This window comes from Tasmannia lanceolata, unplaced genomic scaffold, assembly GCF_043159265.1.
Source record: "Tasmannia lanceolata isolate RefF3 unplaced genomic scaffold, GAP_Taslan_0.1 ptg000011l, whole genome shotgun sequence".
NCBI classification, from domain to species: Eukaryota; Viridiplantae; Streptophyta; class Magnoliopsida; order Canellales; family Winteraceae; genus Tasmannia; species Tasmannia lanceolata.
In genome coordinates this window covers 16,865,056-16,882,533 of record NW_027518688.1, presented here as the reverse complement: position 1 = coordinate 16,882,533, position 17,478 = coordinate 16,865,056, and the positions used below count along the sequence as shown (strand labels likewise).

General features: G+C 39.3%; 1 protein-coding gene across 5 annotated transcripts; it reads right to left on the bottom strand.

Moving 5' to 3' along the window:
* Positions 1-1,008: 1,008 nt before the first annotated feature.
* On the bottom strand, positions 1,009-15,976 carry LOC143886503 (uncharacterized protein At2g39795, mitochondrial-like). 5 transcript variants are annotated; one of them, XR_013253841.1, is made up of 6 exons: positions 15,494-15,975; positions 14,509-14,837; positions 13,612-13,770; positions 11,673-11,766; positions 1,460-1,555; positions 1,009-1,364 (listed from the first exon to the last, which is right to left on the bottom strand). XR_013253841.1 is itself a non-coding variant. In XM_077390495.1 (5 exons), exons 1-4 carry the CDS (start codon positions 15,782-15,784, stop codon positions 1,462-1,464), a joined length of 873 nt encoding a protein of 290 aa, XP_077246610.1. In that variant the 5' UTR covers positions 15,785-15,976; the 3' UTR covers positions 1,009-1,364; positions 1,460-1,461. The 5 variants fall into 5 exon arrangements, 2 of the variants coding, with proteins under 2 accessions (XP_077246610.1, XP_077246609.1); XR_013253840.1 differs by having other exon boundaries at positions 1,009-1,555; XM_077390495.1 differs by lacking the exon at positions 11,673-11,766 and having other exon boundaries at positions 15,494-15,976.
* Positions 15,977-17,478: the final 1,502 nt, after the last annotated feature.

Here is a 17,478-nt window from a genome sequence, read left to right as displayed (position 1 = left end):
TTTTTCCACAAGAAATGTTTTTCCTGAGAGACCTTCTATCGTCGGTGACTCATCCCACATAACTTGTAAGAATGAGAGGATTTCTAACATTTGAACATTTGGAATTGGATAGTTAAAACCAATGCCATGTTTGTTTTGGATTTTGAGAACAGATTGTGAGTCCAAAACTGATTATTAGACTCTAAATTAAACATAAATTTGAATCCATATTGAATTTTGAGAACCGATTGTATCCAAAACTGATTATTGGACTCTAAGGCCCGTTTCGTTTAAGATTATGACAGCAGGATGTGAGTCAATAATGGTTTTGGACTCGCAATCGGCTCTAATGATCTTGACTAACCGGGCCTAAATTAAACGTAAATTTGAGTCCGATAATCAGTTTCAGACTCACAATTGGTTCATTACCGTAAATGGACAAAGTGATCATGAAAAGAGACTTAGTAAATGTCATTCGATGGCTTAGGGGCTCCCATGCCTTTTCATGGAGATTTGCACCATTCCTTGGTTAGATTCAAGATTGGGTGGGAGACTCTTCCATTTCATTCCATCATGTCAAGAGATCTGACAATGGGGTGGCCAATAGACTAGCTAGGGATGAGGTTTCTAAGGAGGGTATAGAATTGTTTGATTTCCTTCCTCCTGGTGGTGTGTTTCCTTTGTATTTTCCTTCTCTTTGTTCCTTTGTATTGACCGTCTTGGCCGTCTTCTTGTTTTTAATAAAGTTTTCTACTATAAAAAAAAATGGTTAATTACAATGGGGACGCGCTGAGGGCTGAGAGTGAGGGTTCTAATGTAGCACAGGAAAATCCCTCAAATTTCCCTCCTTTATCCATCTGGGTTGACAACCAGGAGCCTTGAATCGGCGATTTCCCGCCTTTTAGATATCACCAAGCTAAATGAGTGGTCAGCTGGGAAAAAACTGATGCTTTAGGTTTATTTTTCTCATGTGTAAAAAGAAATGAATAAGCTACTTCACCTGGCGACCTGAAGGAGTAGCCTCAGATAACCAGCAAGAACAAAACAAATTATATTAAAGACTTGGGCCTTCTGGGCAGTTTTGAGGAATTCTGTTGTACTATACCAACTCTTATGAGATGCAGCAATTCTGAAGATCAGAATATCATGTTTGATTTGTGAAATCGTTGAAGAGTTCAGCTGAGTATGGATAATCTGCTCCCTTTTCATGGGGAGACTAATTGTCGAAAGTCCTTTTGCCTCCACCACTCTTTTTCTTGATAAACAAAGATACCACCAAAAAAAATAAGAAACATTCACCATCCACACATTAGACCATCCATGGACTGTAATCTTTTCTTTGAATTTAATATCTTCTTAGCCAAGCATTCTTCAAACAATTGGGACTGAAAAATATAGGAAGCATATCAGGAAAATGGATCATCCCTGGCAAAAAGAAATACACTTTTTCCCTCATCAGCATTGCTTATATAAATATTACCTCTATGATGTACTTCCATAACTTGATAGTTTTTTGATTTTGCTCAAGGCCACTGCCGTCGAGTTCTCCATGAGAAAGAAGGTGCACCATGTATTGCTGGAAGCATGTAATGACAAGAAAATCTATAAAATTCTATGCGATTATTATGAATATTCAAAAGCATAAATAAGGATTCAAGCATTTGCACTTCAATAGCATATTTCAAGAGTTACGAATCGTCAATAGGTCATCTATAACCACTCAGGAATAATCCACTCTTATTGCTATATTGCTTGGTTATGGTTACAAGCGTTGGAATCTACAAAGGGTATTGAGTGCTGAATACAAATTCAGCAACATATTTTAGTGAATTTTAATAAAATTCATACTTATACATAAATACATGGTCATAAGAATTTATGCAGGCTTCTGATGTTGGTGCTACCATGTTTTATTAATTGCGCAAACCCGGCTTGTCTTTTTTTTTTAAGATAACAGAAACTTTATTCCAAAAAAAAAGAAGGAAACAAACGAGGGCGATGAGTGGTCCCCCATAAGAGTACAATCAAGTCTGGAAAAAACCAGAAATCGACACTAATGCAAATTACATAGATCCGCTCCCCCCATTCTAAACAGAAACCCGTATTTTGGGATGTCAACCCCTTCCTTTGCCAACTGATCCACCGTGACGTTCGCCGATCTCCTTCTATGTGTAATCTGAGGATGCATAATACGAACCAAGTCCCGAATGACATCAATAGTTTGGTGCAACCTCCATGGGCCATTGCAGCGACCGGATGCCCAAGCAATGGTATTTGCTGAATCACCCTCGATAATAAGAGGACCCAGATTGTTGTGCTCATACCAATTCAACCCATAAAGGAGTGCCTTCGATTCCGCTTCATTAGCGTCACATACCCCCACCGATCCGGAATATGACATGAGGATAAGACCAGCGTCATTCCGGATGACACCCCCAATTCTAGACCACCCAGGATTTCTGATAGAATTCTCACCAAAGTTTAGTTTGAAACAACCCTCAGGAGGGGGCGACCATAAGGGCATGATCCAAATACGGGGCTTTTTTTTTTTTTTTTGAAAGATGACATATTTCATTGATATTAGAAAAGCATTAGGGACTAGGGGTCCCGTCCTGCATTACAAAATATCAATAAGACTGGATCGGGCATACCTAGAACCAGACGAAGGTAAAACCTATCAAAACAAATTCAACTACCGTAGCATTTACTTTTTCCTTCACCATGCCATTGGCGGTCATAACTTTGGGGCCCCAAAGCATCACCCTGTATCAGTCCTTTTTACAAACCAAATCCCATTACTCTTGTTAGCACCAATATTAACAAAATATCAAATGTTCGTAAAACCAGAAACAAAAGCGCCCAAAAAAGCTCCTTATCCTTCTATCCGAGCAATGGCCCAAAGAAAACATCAAAATGACTTCCTTAGCTTGAACATTTCTCCAACTCCACAAGAAGAGATTTGATTTCATCGAGGAAAGATTCATCTTCCGACACTTGGTCTGCATCATTTAAAGTCCTACTCTCTGAAGCCTCTCCTCTTAAAATCTTTTCTTCCAACTTCTGAATCCCTGCCTCTTTCTTCGCTCCCCAGTCCCGCCTCCTTTCTCTTTTTTCGTCCATCGTGAACTTGACGGAAAAAGGGTGTTTGTGCATAGGCTTATGGGATTCCTTCACGTTATAAGTCCCAGTTAAGCTAAAGAAGACTTCCCTTCTCCTATTGGCTTCTATTTTAAATAGAGTCCATGACTCCATTCTCTTTTAATGAATTCACCGATTTTCTCCCTACGAGTTGGAGAGGACTTTGATGCGTATTCTTCGTTGTAGTTCATGCCCCTAATCCTTAGAAGAAACTCCTCCAAATCCAGCTGGTCTGAAGGACGCTTCCTTTTCCTACTCAAACCTACCGAGGGAGAGGAAGAGTGGGAGAAGATTGTTTCTGATGTTCCATTCTCCTTACTGTCTGAGTAATGCAACAAGTTGCTTCCAAGGTTCTTTTATCAAAGAGGTAACGGCCAAATAAGGTTAGAACCCAAATACTAAAACCAATAATCGCCCCCAAAACACACGAAGTATGAGGGCTCCAATCTTGATTTGAAAGCATTTATGAAGCCCAATACATTCCTGACCAAATATATTACCTTTTCGACTTCCAAAGGTAATAAGACAAATTCCTGAATTAATGTAAGCATCAAGAGAATTGATGGAAGAATGGGGAATCAACGTCATGGGGACTGGTTCTGCTCTCTCTATGCTTATTACAATTTTAAATGGAGGGGTAGATGTCAATGGTACCATCAGAAGAAAAAGACATCACCATTTGTAGTCTACCGCCCAGTGGATAAGGTCCAGATTGGAAATAGTACAAAAGATAAAGGGTGGAGGTATGACGATTGGCTCTGCCGTCCTGCAGCTATGTTAATTCTAAATGACGAACCAGGTGTCGTTGGTGTCATATGGGTAAAAAGGAGAAGGTTCCAGGCTCTGCACCACCCCCAACCATCTCAGGGGCTGAAGGGTCAGTATCTCCGGATATTGACCCTCGGCCGGATTATGGAGTAATCTCCCAATCTTCGGAGGAAGATGGGTCATTATCTCTTTCTATTTCCAGAGAGGAGGTGAAAACGAGAATGGACTCCCTTAAGGCCTGCTTGGTGGGCAGAAGAAAGGATCTCTCTGGATCCCTTCAGAACCTTTGGTCGTGGGCCAAAAGTTCCTGGAATATCCCCTCCCTCCCATGTCCTTGCTTACTCTCTAAGGATGAAATCCTCTTTATTTTTTACTCGAGGGAGATGACCTCAAGGGTCTTGACCTCTGAGGCTGCGGCTTGGGAAGATTATTTATACTCTCTCTCCCATTGGTCCCCAGATTACGCACAGGGGTCTGAGATCTTATGGGTTAGATCCTTTGGCATCCCATTTCATGTGTGGGCTATATCGACGGTTGAAGCTTTGGGAAATCTCTTTGGGCAGGTAATGGATGTGAAAAATGGAAGGAATCCATAATCAATGTATGAGTTTCGTATCAGCCAAAATCAAGGCCCCCAGATGGAAGCTGATCTCTTGAGCTCTCAGTTAACTTTCAATGCCTTAGGGAATTCGTTCTCACCATATGTTTGACAGCTGAAGTGTCCCACTCAACCAAGGCACAAATCATACCAGAAATTCCCAAATCCAATTAGAACCAAGATGGCTTCAACTTAAGAACATTCCGCATTAACCACATAGCATTCTTGATAGAAGTAGAGACTGATCATTCAATGCAAATGCTTTCTGTCTATCCATAATTCTGATCTTCTAAAATAAAATGGACAGGAACAATTGAAACCATGCACAACCGTTATCATGTAAGAAACTAAAGAGCAGCAGTTAACAGAAGGCCGATACAAAATTTCAATAATCAAGTCCCCTGTCATGCATAGAAGAAGTTCTCGGCATCGTGCAGTCAACAACCTAAACGGAAATGCTCCAATTGTGGTCTGTGTAAGAATGGATTTTGACTATAGATTTAGGCAATATCCGAAACAGAACGCATACATGCAAATGACTTAAACCAATGGCATTAAAATCATCATTCAATGGCTTCATTCCAACCCAAGCCCACTTAGTTATGTAGATGAGGTCTGATCCAAATTTTTTACATACCGAGCATTAACATTTCAATTTCTAATAGTAAAAGTGTCAAAGAACAATGAAAATCTGGAAATCTCATCTTCCGTGCCACATGGCGAGTTCCGTTAAAGCACATCCCTGCCATAGTTTGATGCTTCCTACTATGAAATCAAAGCAATAAGGCATACCTTCAACCTGGCAGCCAGCTCCATCAAAAGAAAAGTCCATCATCTCAGTTGAATTCAACCACAATATAGGCAATAGCAAGAACAGAGCTGCTATATTTCCTATATTGTCATGTAAATTTTGCACAAAGACAGCTGAACTTTCAGGCATGAACTAGAAACCGATTTCAAAGATGATCTAGTTGCAGTAGAGCATGATTCAAAATTTGGAATTTCACACAAACTGGTTCAAGAACTTGGAACTTTAAGAAGAACTAAGCAGAACAATTTCATTTAACTTCAGTGCCACATTTCAGCAAGCACTTGAACTGCTATGAGAGGCAAAATCGGCTCAAGCACAAACTCGTACTTGACGTGGGATTCAACACAATTAATTCAACAAAGAACACTTATTTAGTAAACCTTCACTACATGCAGACCATACTTTGACACTTTTTCACAAATATACGCATTGGAGCTGTGCTCAATTTCAAGTCAGAAATATTCCTTCAAGAATCTAAATATGTTAACAAGGGGATTGTGTTCAGTTCAATGCTAAGATCATCTCAAGATGCCTAAATGTTTGAATTTACTAATGTCTCAACAAACATGCACAAGTCACCAGTCTATCCATTCAAAGCGGTAACTGGAAGTCACACGTTCCAAACCAAGCCTCAAAAAGAAGAAAACCAAATCTGAGAATAGAATTTTTATCGAAATTGAAGTTCCTTCTCGCAGCTTGCATTGCTTTAGGACAGATCGATCCAGAATTCAGTGAAATTTTGAGAAGCCTTGCAACCCACGAAAAGCCATAACCAGAAATTTCCCCCAAAATTTCTATCTCTTTCTGCAAGGGATTCTTCTATTACAGCAACAAGCTCCAGATTTCCAGCAAACCTCATATTAACAACTGAGTAAAAGCTCTAGCGAAGAAAGCTTGCCTTTGATAAATCTGAGATATTCAGATTTGGATAGAAATTTTACAGATCCGAGTTCTCTCTTCCAGGGTTTAAAATTCCCCTCCTCTCCCCAAGATCTACAAAGGCTGGAAAGCTTTGCAAAAGCTCTGATACCATCTTCGAACTGGGTCAAGTGTTCTAGATTACAATGGAAAAGGGGACTGATTTTGCAGGAAATTAGGGATTGGTACCAAAATCAGATCTAGGGTTTTATTTCTCAACAAACTAGAAATGGAAAAACGATATCTACGAGCAAAATTTAAAGATTCAAATAGAAATTCATACGATCTAACAATAATAACGAAGGATAATGTTAGAGAAAATGGATAGAATTCACAAGATAGGAAAAAAGAAAGTTACAACACTTCAAGCGATCTTGCACTCAATAAGATTTACTTACCATGAAGGTGTCGGATCTTGTACTTGACAAGAAGAAGAACCGACGATCCAAAGAGGAAATGCAAATCAATTCATGACGGTGCGAATCTCTAACGGATGAAACCTCCTTCGCCTCCCTTCGAACACCTCCAAGATCCCTACAAACTCCAAGTCTCCAAAAAATTCAATTGTCAAAAAACTCTTGAATCTCTACCCCAGCTCCCTACTTATTGAAAAATTCCAACCCCTACACTTAAGAACACACACACCACACCTACACTTGCACTTGCACATTAGTACACTCACAATACATGCACATGTATGCTACACCTCACCAAGTACCCAACATCCTAGCTTGCTCCACGATCCAAGTCAGTAGCCCAATCTACATCACAAGGACACCCTTTGGCCTATGCCCAAGCCGATCTACATCAGATAGTATATACCATGCAACCTCTGGCAGTTTTGGAGGCCGATGCGGGAAGTGTGGCACCTCCTGGTGGGTCTCAGTCAACCCGGCTTTCGAATCCCGCCTTTGCCTCTCTTCCAGTGCCACCTTCAGTTTTGAACGAGGGAGACCTTTCGTGCAACAACACCGTGACGTGGCGCGAGGGAGGATGCATCTCGAGACGGCGGCATTCCTCTCATCTCCTTCGGTGTTCCTTTCCAAGGCTGAGAAGCCAGTGAGCATTGGGAGGCAGAGGTGAGCGGTGACGTAATGGAGAGATTTGGAGGGGCCAACCAGGGCCTCTTTAGGACAGCTTTCTCTGTTCCGTTTCTCTGTTTCACTCTAATACTGAGGACTCGACTCTCTATCGTGGATGTATTTTTTGCTCTCCTGTAAAATCGGCCGGGATCCTTATTTCCCATAATTGGTGGGAATGCAGAAACAAATATAGAAAGGAATTCTTTTTAGGTTTTTTGGAAAAGTGAAAACCCAGGGGTGATGGCAACCCAAGAGGGCAGTGAATTGGGTTTAAAGCCTTTTGCCAATTTTTAAGTGTGGAATTAAAACAAAATGGCAAAACAAGGTGCAAACCACAAAATAAAGATAAAACCAAACGCAAACACATAGTAAGATAGAGAGAGTAAGAATGAGTGCACCGGATTTATAGTGCTTCAGTCCCAACCTAGTGCCTACTCCACTCCACCAAGAGCTTCCTGATGGCTTCACTAAGAACCCCCTTAACAGCGGAGATTAAGCCAATTACAATCTGGAAAAAGGCTATGTGTCTCCCTCACTTGACTCTATGGAGGTGGATCTGCGACTCCAATCTCACTCACCAATACAAGTTGTTTCTTGAAAGAAAGAAAGCAAAAATCCCTTCAACAAGGGTTATAAGAGATGTAGAAAGATGTACAAATGAATCCTAATTCCAATCTTTGCTCTTCCTGGCTAATTTCAGCAAAAATTCAAATTTAAGAAGCCAATCCTCAAATTCCTAACTTTTACAACTCAATATCTCTGAAAAGTTTCATCGAACAACTTAAAGGCATAATCAACTGTGCAGCAATTGGATGCGAAGATGTACATCTGGAAGGTATATAATTTCCAAACAGAACACAAAAAGTAAGATGCAACCCTAAGATGGCTGTTCGTTCAAGGCTATGGTACTTTTGGTTTGTGCTTTGGAAAGGATCCTAATGCACGTGTAGGAACAATGTCCTAACAGATTTTATCACATGGTATTGACATTTAATTTTAACACTTCACCTGCTTGCATTTGGAATTTCTATACATGGAGTGGTGGTTGACGATTTTGGTCAAGTGTCGTGCGTGCATAAACTAATACAATTACGTAAGTTGGCAAGAATCAGTCTCAATATACCAACATCATAAGCTGAAGTTGGCAAGAATCAATCTCAATATACCATCATAAGCTGAATTCTCAGGATTGTTTGCGATACAATTACCACTCCAGAACCAAGACGTTCCTTACCCATAAGAAGCCATAGCTACCAGATGTCTCAGCCTCTCGGGACAAAACCTTGCATGGAAGCAACTAATGAACTTAGAGGATTAATAGGTTCTTGCCAATGAAAGAGGCTTCTAATGTCAACACCTCAAAGCAACAGAGAAGATAAAGCTAATTGGACGGTATAGCAGAGGAATAGCACAAATATTGTCACAGGAGTTATGCTACTTAAGGATACCACTTTTGATGTCATTTTAATTACAAACCTCATCAGTAGGCAGGAGATTCAATAGAGAACTGAGACATCCAAGCTTCAGACCTTGGGAGGCTCTCATTCATAACAGATCGGCTTCACACTGTGAGTCAATTCTATTAGCACATTTCAGAGGAATTAACTCCCATGACTGGGGGGTTTCGGTGAGTACATTCCGAAGTAAGATAAAACTCAAGGACAGGATTCATTTGGGGAGATTTTAGAATCCAGGCTTTAGTTTGAAAACAGTGTAAAAAGGGGTTCATGATCAAGCTGCTGCATGCTGTCCTGACAGTGTTTCTTGGAGTTTAAGTAAGAAATCCAGGTTTTAGAAATCTCTCCCACATCCTAAGATTTCTAAAACCTAGAAACATGGGATGATCTGCTACTCTCTCGCTGACGGAAAGAAGGGCGAGAAATCAGAAAACGACGGTTTGTCCGCTTCTTCTCTTGTCTCTCATCTACAATTTTGAAGAAATCCTGGATTCTAAAATCCGCGCATCCAAACGGCCCCTTGGAAGTTGGAAGTAAGAGAAAACTTAAGGAATGGATCAACTTTTCCAGCACCGACACGACTCATCAAGACTTGCAGTCGACCTCATCTTTGATGTTTTTCTCCAACAAACTTGCAAGGGAATGCAAGTTCAGTAACTTGAGTAACAACATTGCTTTAAAGAAAGTGAAAATGAGATTTGGGAGAGAAGGAGGTGCATAGAACAGCCCCTAAAATCTCTTCCCAAGAGAAAAACCAAGAGAAATCTCTGTTGCACAAATCACTAAAACAAACCTTAATTTGTTAGCTTCATCAAAAGCTAAGGTAAAAGAGAGAAACAGTCGGCTTTATATCTCGGCCCTAAATACAAAATTACTTCCTAAACTGCCTCTACTAATGCTAAACACTTTAAAGACAATTAAATGTGCCAAAATTATAAAGCTACCACTACCAATACAAGATAAACCTAATCTAATAGTCGATCATAAGCTGATGTAGAGATTCCCAGGGGATGCTCCTGCCTCAGAAGCATCCAAAATCCCTTTTCAGAAGAGAGGCATAATTGGCACTTGAACAATTCCAAGCAATATAGCAGAAAGATACAGCCACTGCCCATCATTAAATCAAGTAAAACTCAAAGCTCAGATAAAATTGAAGGAAATCCTTAGTTTGAGTAGGAAAATTCCCAATCAATTTAAGTAAAGAAAATGCCCAAGGACTATTACAGTATTACATCCCCAAACAAATTGCATGCATAGATCAATGTAAAGAACAAAAGCCAACATGCATTAGCATTCTAAGTAGCAATAAGAAATAGCCTCCAACTTTATCAAATACGTTTCTGAAATGTCTTGGGATCTTTGACAAATATTGGCTGAGCCTCAAAATATCACTACACATCCAATTCCAAACAGGCAGAGTGCAGCAAAAGTGTTGAATTCAGCACAGTTCTGCCACAGGGAAGGACATCTTCCATTTCTTTAATAAGCAACTAAAATTTCACATAACAAGACTGGATAGATGTCATGTTTCCTTCAAAGGCCTTCTTTCAAACATCTTCAGGTCAAGAAATAACTTTTGAAATGTTAAACTCCAATGGCTGCAGTTGGAATATAGCTCTTGGTTCCACTATAAAAATATGTCTTGGGATCTTTGACAAATATTGGCTGAGCCTGAAAACATCACTACACATCCAATTCCAAATAAGCAAAGAACAGCACAAGTGTTGAATTCAGCAAAGTTCTGCCACAGGGAAGGACATCTTCCATTTCTTTAATAAGCAACTAAAATTTCACATAACGAGACTTGATAGATGACATGTTTCCTTCAAAGGCCTTCTTTCAAACATCTTCTAGTCAAGAAATAACTTTCAAAATGTTAAACTTGGGTGGCTACAGTTGGAATGTAGCTCTTGGTTCCACGATGAAAACCTCAAACTAGATTGGACTTCAAGGAAAATACAAAAAGAATCTCAATTTTTGGCTTATGCATGTATTCTTCATAACCCAATCATAGGGACAATGAGTAACCGTGGAACGACACTCTATCAGGCAATACTTTTTTTATAGGTAAACTGGAGTTAGGCAGGACCCCTACTAGTGTATTAATATAAAAAAAGAAAGATATTACAATCAAGAGCACCAAGCACCATCCTTGTCCCTACAAGAAAAGTGGAACAATCGATCTCAGGCGATCCAAATTCTTCGAACAAACCCTACAAAGAGTAACCAAGGGAAACAGGGAAAACAATCGGTTTCCAATAATCCAATATGTCTATCAGACAATACATTTTCTGTCATGTAGCCAATAGCTTTGTTAATGCGTTAGCTGATACAGATCGTTTCAAAGACAATATGGAGCAACACACTTGATAACGGAAATCTCTTTAGAATGTGTCAGATTTCATCTGTACATGTTCATCTCTTGAGCAGCACGCTCTCTAATGGAATTCTTCCTTTCAACAATGTTATTCAATAACTCATAACGGACCAGATCTTAATAACCTCACTAATTCTGGTGGTACTTAGGAGGGATTGAAACTCAGGAATGTACATAGAACAAAACCGAGACACAGAATTGGATAAAATCCCTAAATTATATTGATGAAAATCCTTATACCCAACAGACCACAATGAAAGCACGGTTATATAAGTTTTATCAATTAACAGAGCATGGATATTGCTAGACCTTTCACTGCATGCTTCACCTCCTTTTCCATTCTAGTTTTCAAATTCCTTTTAAAAAACAACACTACCATATCGTTAAGGACAATTCCGCTGCTAATGAATGAAAACGTACTTAGCTGAAACAATGCCTTGAAAATTTCAAATTAATCAATACGCTTGTAACTCAACAGAGAAGAAATTCCAGCATCCAATTGAAATCCAAGTGAGGGCAGAAGCTATCACTGTTAAAAACTCACCTTTGATGGTAATTCCTTTGGAAAATCGGCAACATGCAGACAATTTGAATTCAACATTCCAGAGAGTACCATTGCACAAACAGAAGACTAATACCTGTACAAGTAAATGGATCTGTCAAGGGGATGCTCAGATCTGATTCATTCGAAGAACTCCTTGCAACTCACATGGATAATGGATGATGATTAAGGGGAAAAAGCTTTGGACTAAAGCTTGCAATATCCTTTCTCTTGATCGATCTTCAAGATGAAAATTTCTCCAAAGGAGATTTCCTCCAAGAATAAAAAAAACAATTTCTCTTCAATGTTGAAAATACAATGTCAAAGTCTAAAGTGGAAAATCAGGGAATTTGGCCTTTATAGTCGATTACAAAAGCATGATTGCCTAAACTGCCCCTAGGCTATTAGCAAATGTAGTACAAGGACAAAAGAGTACTTGGCAATTACAAAAAGACACTAATGCCCACTTACCACTAATGAAATAAGAAAATCCTAAAAGAGTACTTTGGGTACAATGGACCACACCCATGCTCTCCACATGGTACCTACACCATATGCACATGTGGTGCATGCTTGAGCAACCATGGCCCACGAACCAAGAGGGCCCTACTCTAAGTTATAAATTTCGTTTCGTTTGCTGTTTCGTTTTGGCTGTTGGAACAGAACATTTCGGTGTTTCATCCGTTTCGTTCGGTGTTTCATTCCCTACGAATAGGGAATTTTTTTTTTAATAGTTACAAATATGAAAAAAAAAAATCCAAAAAAAATCAGAAATTGTGACAAAAATAGAAGAAATAATTAAATGAACAAAATATGTAGAAGATCCAACATTTACTTAAAGGAAAATCACTATAAGCTGAAATGCCTGTGTTCACCAGTGTGTTGACCAGTGCCTGACAAGATCAAAAATTTCTAGAGACCAAATTATGAGACATTTTTTACAGGACTTTTGGGATTTAATAACATTTGGACATGATAGATTTTATGAATTTTCAAAATTAGAAAAATACCCCATGATTTGAAAGTTAGGATTTTGACCAGGCCCATTTTTGCGAATTTCGTACTAGAACTGGAAAGTTGACATTTTATCCTTTTAGATTTGGGTCTTTAAACTATTTTTAATAGATCCAAATGGGGGGTATTCCTTTATTTACATGTAAATATTTACTAAATGGACAATAAATTTTACTTAAATGACTTTACATGTAAATATTAGGAAGAAAAAGGAAGGAGAGAGAACCACGAAGCAGAAGCAGGAGGAAGAATTACATGTTAAGAAGAAAAAGAAAGGAGAGAGAACCAGGAAGCAAAAAGAGGAAGAAGAAGAAAAAAACAGGATTTGAGGAATTCTGGATGAAATAGCAGATTCCGCTTGTTTCGTCCGGAATTCCGGCCGGCCAAATTCCGACCGGAACGGAATATATGGCCGTTCCGTTCATAATTCCAGCTCAGAACCGGAATTCCGGTCCATTCCGGCCAGAACGGAACGAAATTTATATCTTAGGCCCTACTAGAGTTGACATGCCACAAAAAAATTTCCAACGTCAGGCAATTCTAGCCATCCAATCAAATGCTAGTACTGGTGGGCTAAGGACTGTGTTGGGATCTAGGAGACTAGGACCAAGCCAACGCCTAAAGAATTTCCATTTTCCAAAGCAGAAAAATAACTCATTCTTGCCAGAAGGACTTGCTAAACATAGAGACAAAATGACTTACCAAAACCCACAAACTAATATTAGCCCTTACATAAACCTTTCATAGAAGCAACATCATTAAAATGAAAATAGAAAGAAAAAAAACACATGAAATCTCCTTATCAACCCAACTGAAAACCATCCTAAACTATTTTTAAGAATAAATTAAAAATCATCACAAATTCTCCCAAAGTGATCATATATCCCATCAAGTTTCAGCCCAAATTGAGAAGCTTTGGGTTTCTTACAGAGAGATAAGGTATTCCTGGGTGCCGTTTAGCCATGCCAAGTACGCTTTGGCATCCTTCAAAATCATGTAGTCTTGCAAGAAATTCGCCAAAGAGCTATCGATACCTCTTACTTCCAGGTAATTGTTTAAATCTTTCTGAAATTGCTCATCTAACTCCCTGCAGAAGAAAGAAATAGAGTTACAGATTCAACCCATACCCAAAAAGCCCAATTCTTTACTTCAGCTAAGACTGTCAGCCAGACATCCTGACTATTGTTTGTGTGTAGGTTATACTGATAAAGAGAACCCCAATTGTTGTTAGACAAAAAAAAGACATTTTAAAAAACCAAAACAATCTTATTTTAGATTGATATGTCCCCATACATTTTCAATGATTGCAGATAACCCTTTTGCAGGTTTTATAGCTGCCCAACCTAAAAACCAACATGGATTTCAGCCCTTTTTTGAAAAAATACTTCTAAATTTCTTGCTTTTTTTACATACAAAACATTGACTTAAATCAACTATATTCAATTTTTACTTAGAGGGACTTCAATTAATGATAACATCCCTCTAAACTAACCATAATCATATAATTACTGTCTACATTGTGGAAATAAAAAAAATTATGCAAAAAATAAGTTCCCATCAGAAATGTTTTTCTTGCTATCCATGCAGGGCCCAAAACACTTTTTTTATTGTTTGCTAGACAGTCAACCATCATTTTTTCGTGACATTGATATCTTAAAACCTGAAAAACCTATTTTGATATCCTAAATCTCCCTTTCTTAGTTGATTGATTCCCAACATTCTTCCGTAAAATGATATTCCAGCTGCCCATTTGTTTTGTATACAAGTCACAGGAACCAAACAATTGAAATTAAAAAGAAGAAGAAGAAGAAGAAGAAGAACTTACACAAATTTGGGGCCTACAAGAATGAGTGCAACGTCAGAGAGATTTACTTCTATTTTATCCACGGCGATATGAGTAGAAGAGGCAATGCAATAGAATTCCAAAGAACTCCCCTGTGATGCACTGACTTTTACCACCAGATAAATATTCAGCTGACTCCAACTCTCCTTTTCCACTTCTTCTTTCTTAGGAAGAAAAAGCGGCTGAACGTCAACTTGGATACTCTCCCCTTTGAAATCTCGCTCCAAGGTGATTGATTGTTTCCCGAATTCATCGATGAACTTGAACGGGAAAGCATTAGGTTGGATAGTCTCTCTCTCGAAAACTTCATCCTACACAGAAAAATAGAAGAAATAATGAGAGAAGCTCCAATTTTGACAAATTACTTGGTTTTGTAGGCGAGTTAAATCTCCGTTACCTCTCTGAGGCCATGTTTGGATCGAAGGAATTCTCTGTGTTAGAAATGAGATTAAGGTAGAAGAAGATGAATGGAGAAGATGAAAGTCTCCACTCGAGAGCTCCTCATGTAAATGATGTACCTATATTAGGCCATTTGGCAACATGAGTACAAAGACTATAATACCCACACTCCTACAAGTAATACCTGAACTACCCTTACATACTCTTCAACACTCCGGAAATGAAAAACTTTCTAAAAATTTGCTGCTTTTCTATTGTTTGACTCACAGAGGCCTTCAATTTAGAATGTTATCCCTCTAAATAAGATTATTTCCCTTTAAATTGTGGAAATGAAAATGTATTTCTCGAGAAACGCTTTTCCTGCAATCCAAAATTTCTCTGTAAAAGTCTAAAATTTCTTACTTTTTTTAACAAAAACTTAGAGGAATCTTCAATTTGGGATGGTATCCCTTGATATTAACCATAATCAGATTATTTCCCTCTAAAGTAACGAAAGATTTCCAAGAAAAAAAAATCTGCGAAAAAAAAATCTGAGAGAGAAAATTATGGGTTTTTTCTTTTGACTTACCCAACCAATATCATATTTCCGAAGGATTTCCTCAAGAAGCAGACACGGCTTAGGTAGGGTTTTAAGGCGTTTCTCGTCAATAAGATGATCGAGGCGGCTTTTGGTTTTGGACAAATTAAAATAGGATAAGTAGTCGTTGAAGGGGAATAGTGAAGAGGGTTCTAATGGGGTTTGGGAGATTTTTGTTCCAATAGAAGAAAAAGCGATTAAGGAACGATAATGGGGTTTTCTGGATGATGCGAACGAAGAGAGGCTAGGGGTGTGAAAGACGGAGGAGATGGCACCTAGCATTTTTCTCTCTATTTTCTAACACTGAATCGATGGGATTTTAAAGATTTAGGGAGGCAGTAGGTAGGGTTTTAAGGCATCGGATGGGTAAGTTGCAGAGCTGAAAAGGAATTTACTGTTACAGCAAGTTTTCTCCAAAGATACAGATTTTATATGATGGGTAGCCGTGAGAACCCATGACGTTTGTAAGGAAGGGATATATCACCCATCCAACGGTGTATTTGAAATGTTCTTTTAAATATGAAGGAGAAAGACCAAAGTAAAAAGGGAAAATTACATTTACACCCCCTCTAGTAGACCTGGCAAACGGGTGGGTCGGCTCAGGTCGACCCGCGGGTCATGCGGGTGCGGGTCACGCGGGTTGCGGTTCAAAATGACCCGCATTTCCCATACCCAGTGCGGGTGGGTCGGGTCGACCGGCAATTATTTTCCAAAAAAGTCTTTTTTGTGGCCGGCGATAAATTCACCCCCTAATTTTCAAGATGGACGGTACAACCTACACCATAGGATGATCCAAACCGTCCATTTGATGGGCCACAACGTAAATAGATCGTGCCCCAAAAATCATTGCCATAGGATGATCTCAACCGTTTGATCTATAGAAGTTTCCATATTGTGAGTCCCTCTTTAGATCGGAGGGTTAGAATCGTCCTATGCTAATGATTTTTTAGGCACAACCTATCTACATTATGGCCCATCAAATGCACGGTTGGATTTTGGATCATCCAAAGCATATATAACATTGGGGGTCAGAGTTTCAAACTTTCAGTCCAAAGCACAACCTACTTTCAGTTCAAAGCACAACCTATTAACATTGGGGTCACGGTTTGGAATTTGGATCATCCAAAGCATAATTTGGATCATCCAAAGCACAACCTATTTTTAGACTTTCAGTATATATAACATTGGAATCTGGAGGTTGAAGAGTGAAATTTAGATCTATTTTCAATTTTCAGCATATTATAATTTGGGTCAACCCGCGGGCACCCCCGGGTTGACCCGACCTAACCCGTGTTTTGGCGGGTTGCGTCACCCGTGGATCGGTTTTGGCGGGTCACTAAAACCCTGACCCGTGCCCGCAAATTTAAGGGTGGGTTGGGTCGACCCGCGGGCACGGGTCGTGTTTGCCAGGTCTACCTTATAGTTTAAAATGTGACAACTACACCCCATGTGGTTTCAATTTGTGTAAGGTAGACCCCCTCAATTGACGGTTCATCCACAGATTGAAGGGTTAGGATCATCCGATGGAGCTGATTTTTTAAGCACACCCTATCTATGTCATGGCCCATCAAATGAACGCTTTGGATTATCCAAACAATGTGGGCCCACTGTGTTTTTGGTAGTGTTTGGATTCTGGTATGGGCCCACATTGTTTGGATGATCCAAAGCGTTCATTTGATGGGCCCTGACATAGACAGGGTGTGCCCAAAAAATTAGCTCCATCGGATCATCCTAACCCTTCAATCTGTGGACGAATCGTCAACTGAGGGGGCCTACCTTATACAAATTGAAACTACAGCGGGTGTAGTTGTCACGTTTTAAACTACAGGGGTAGAAGTGGATGTGTCAGAAACTAGATGGGGTGTAAATGTAATTTTCCCAAGTAAAAAAGAGTGAGGGAAAATAGCAAATGTCAGTACTTCTTCTACAAGTTAGCCAGTTAGGGGGTGGTTGTATTGTATCCAAGTGATGATTAT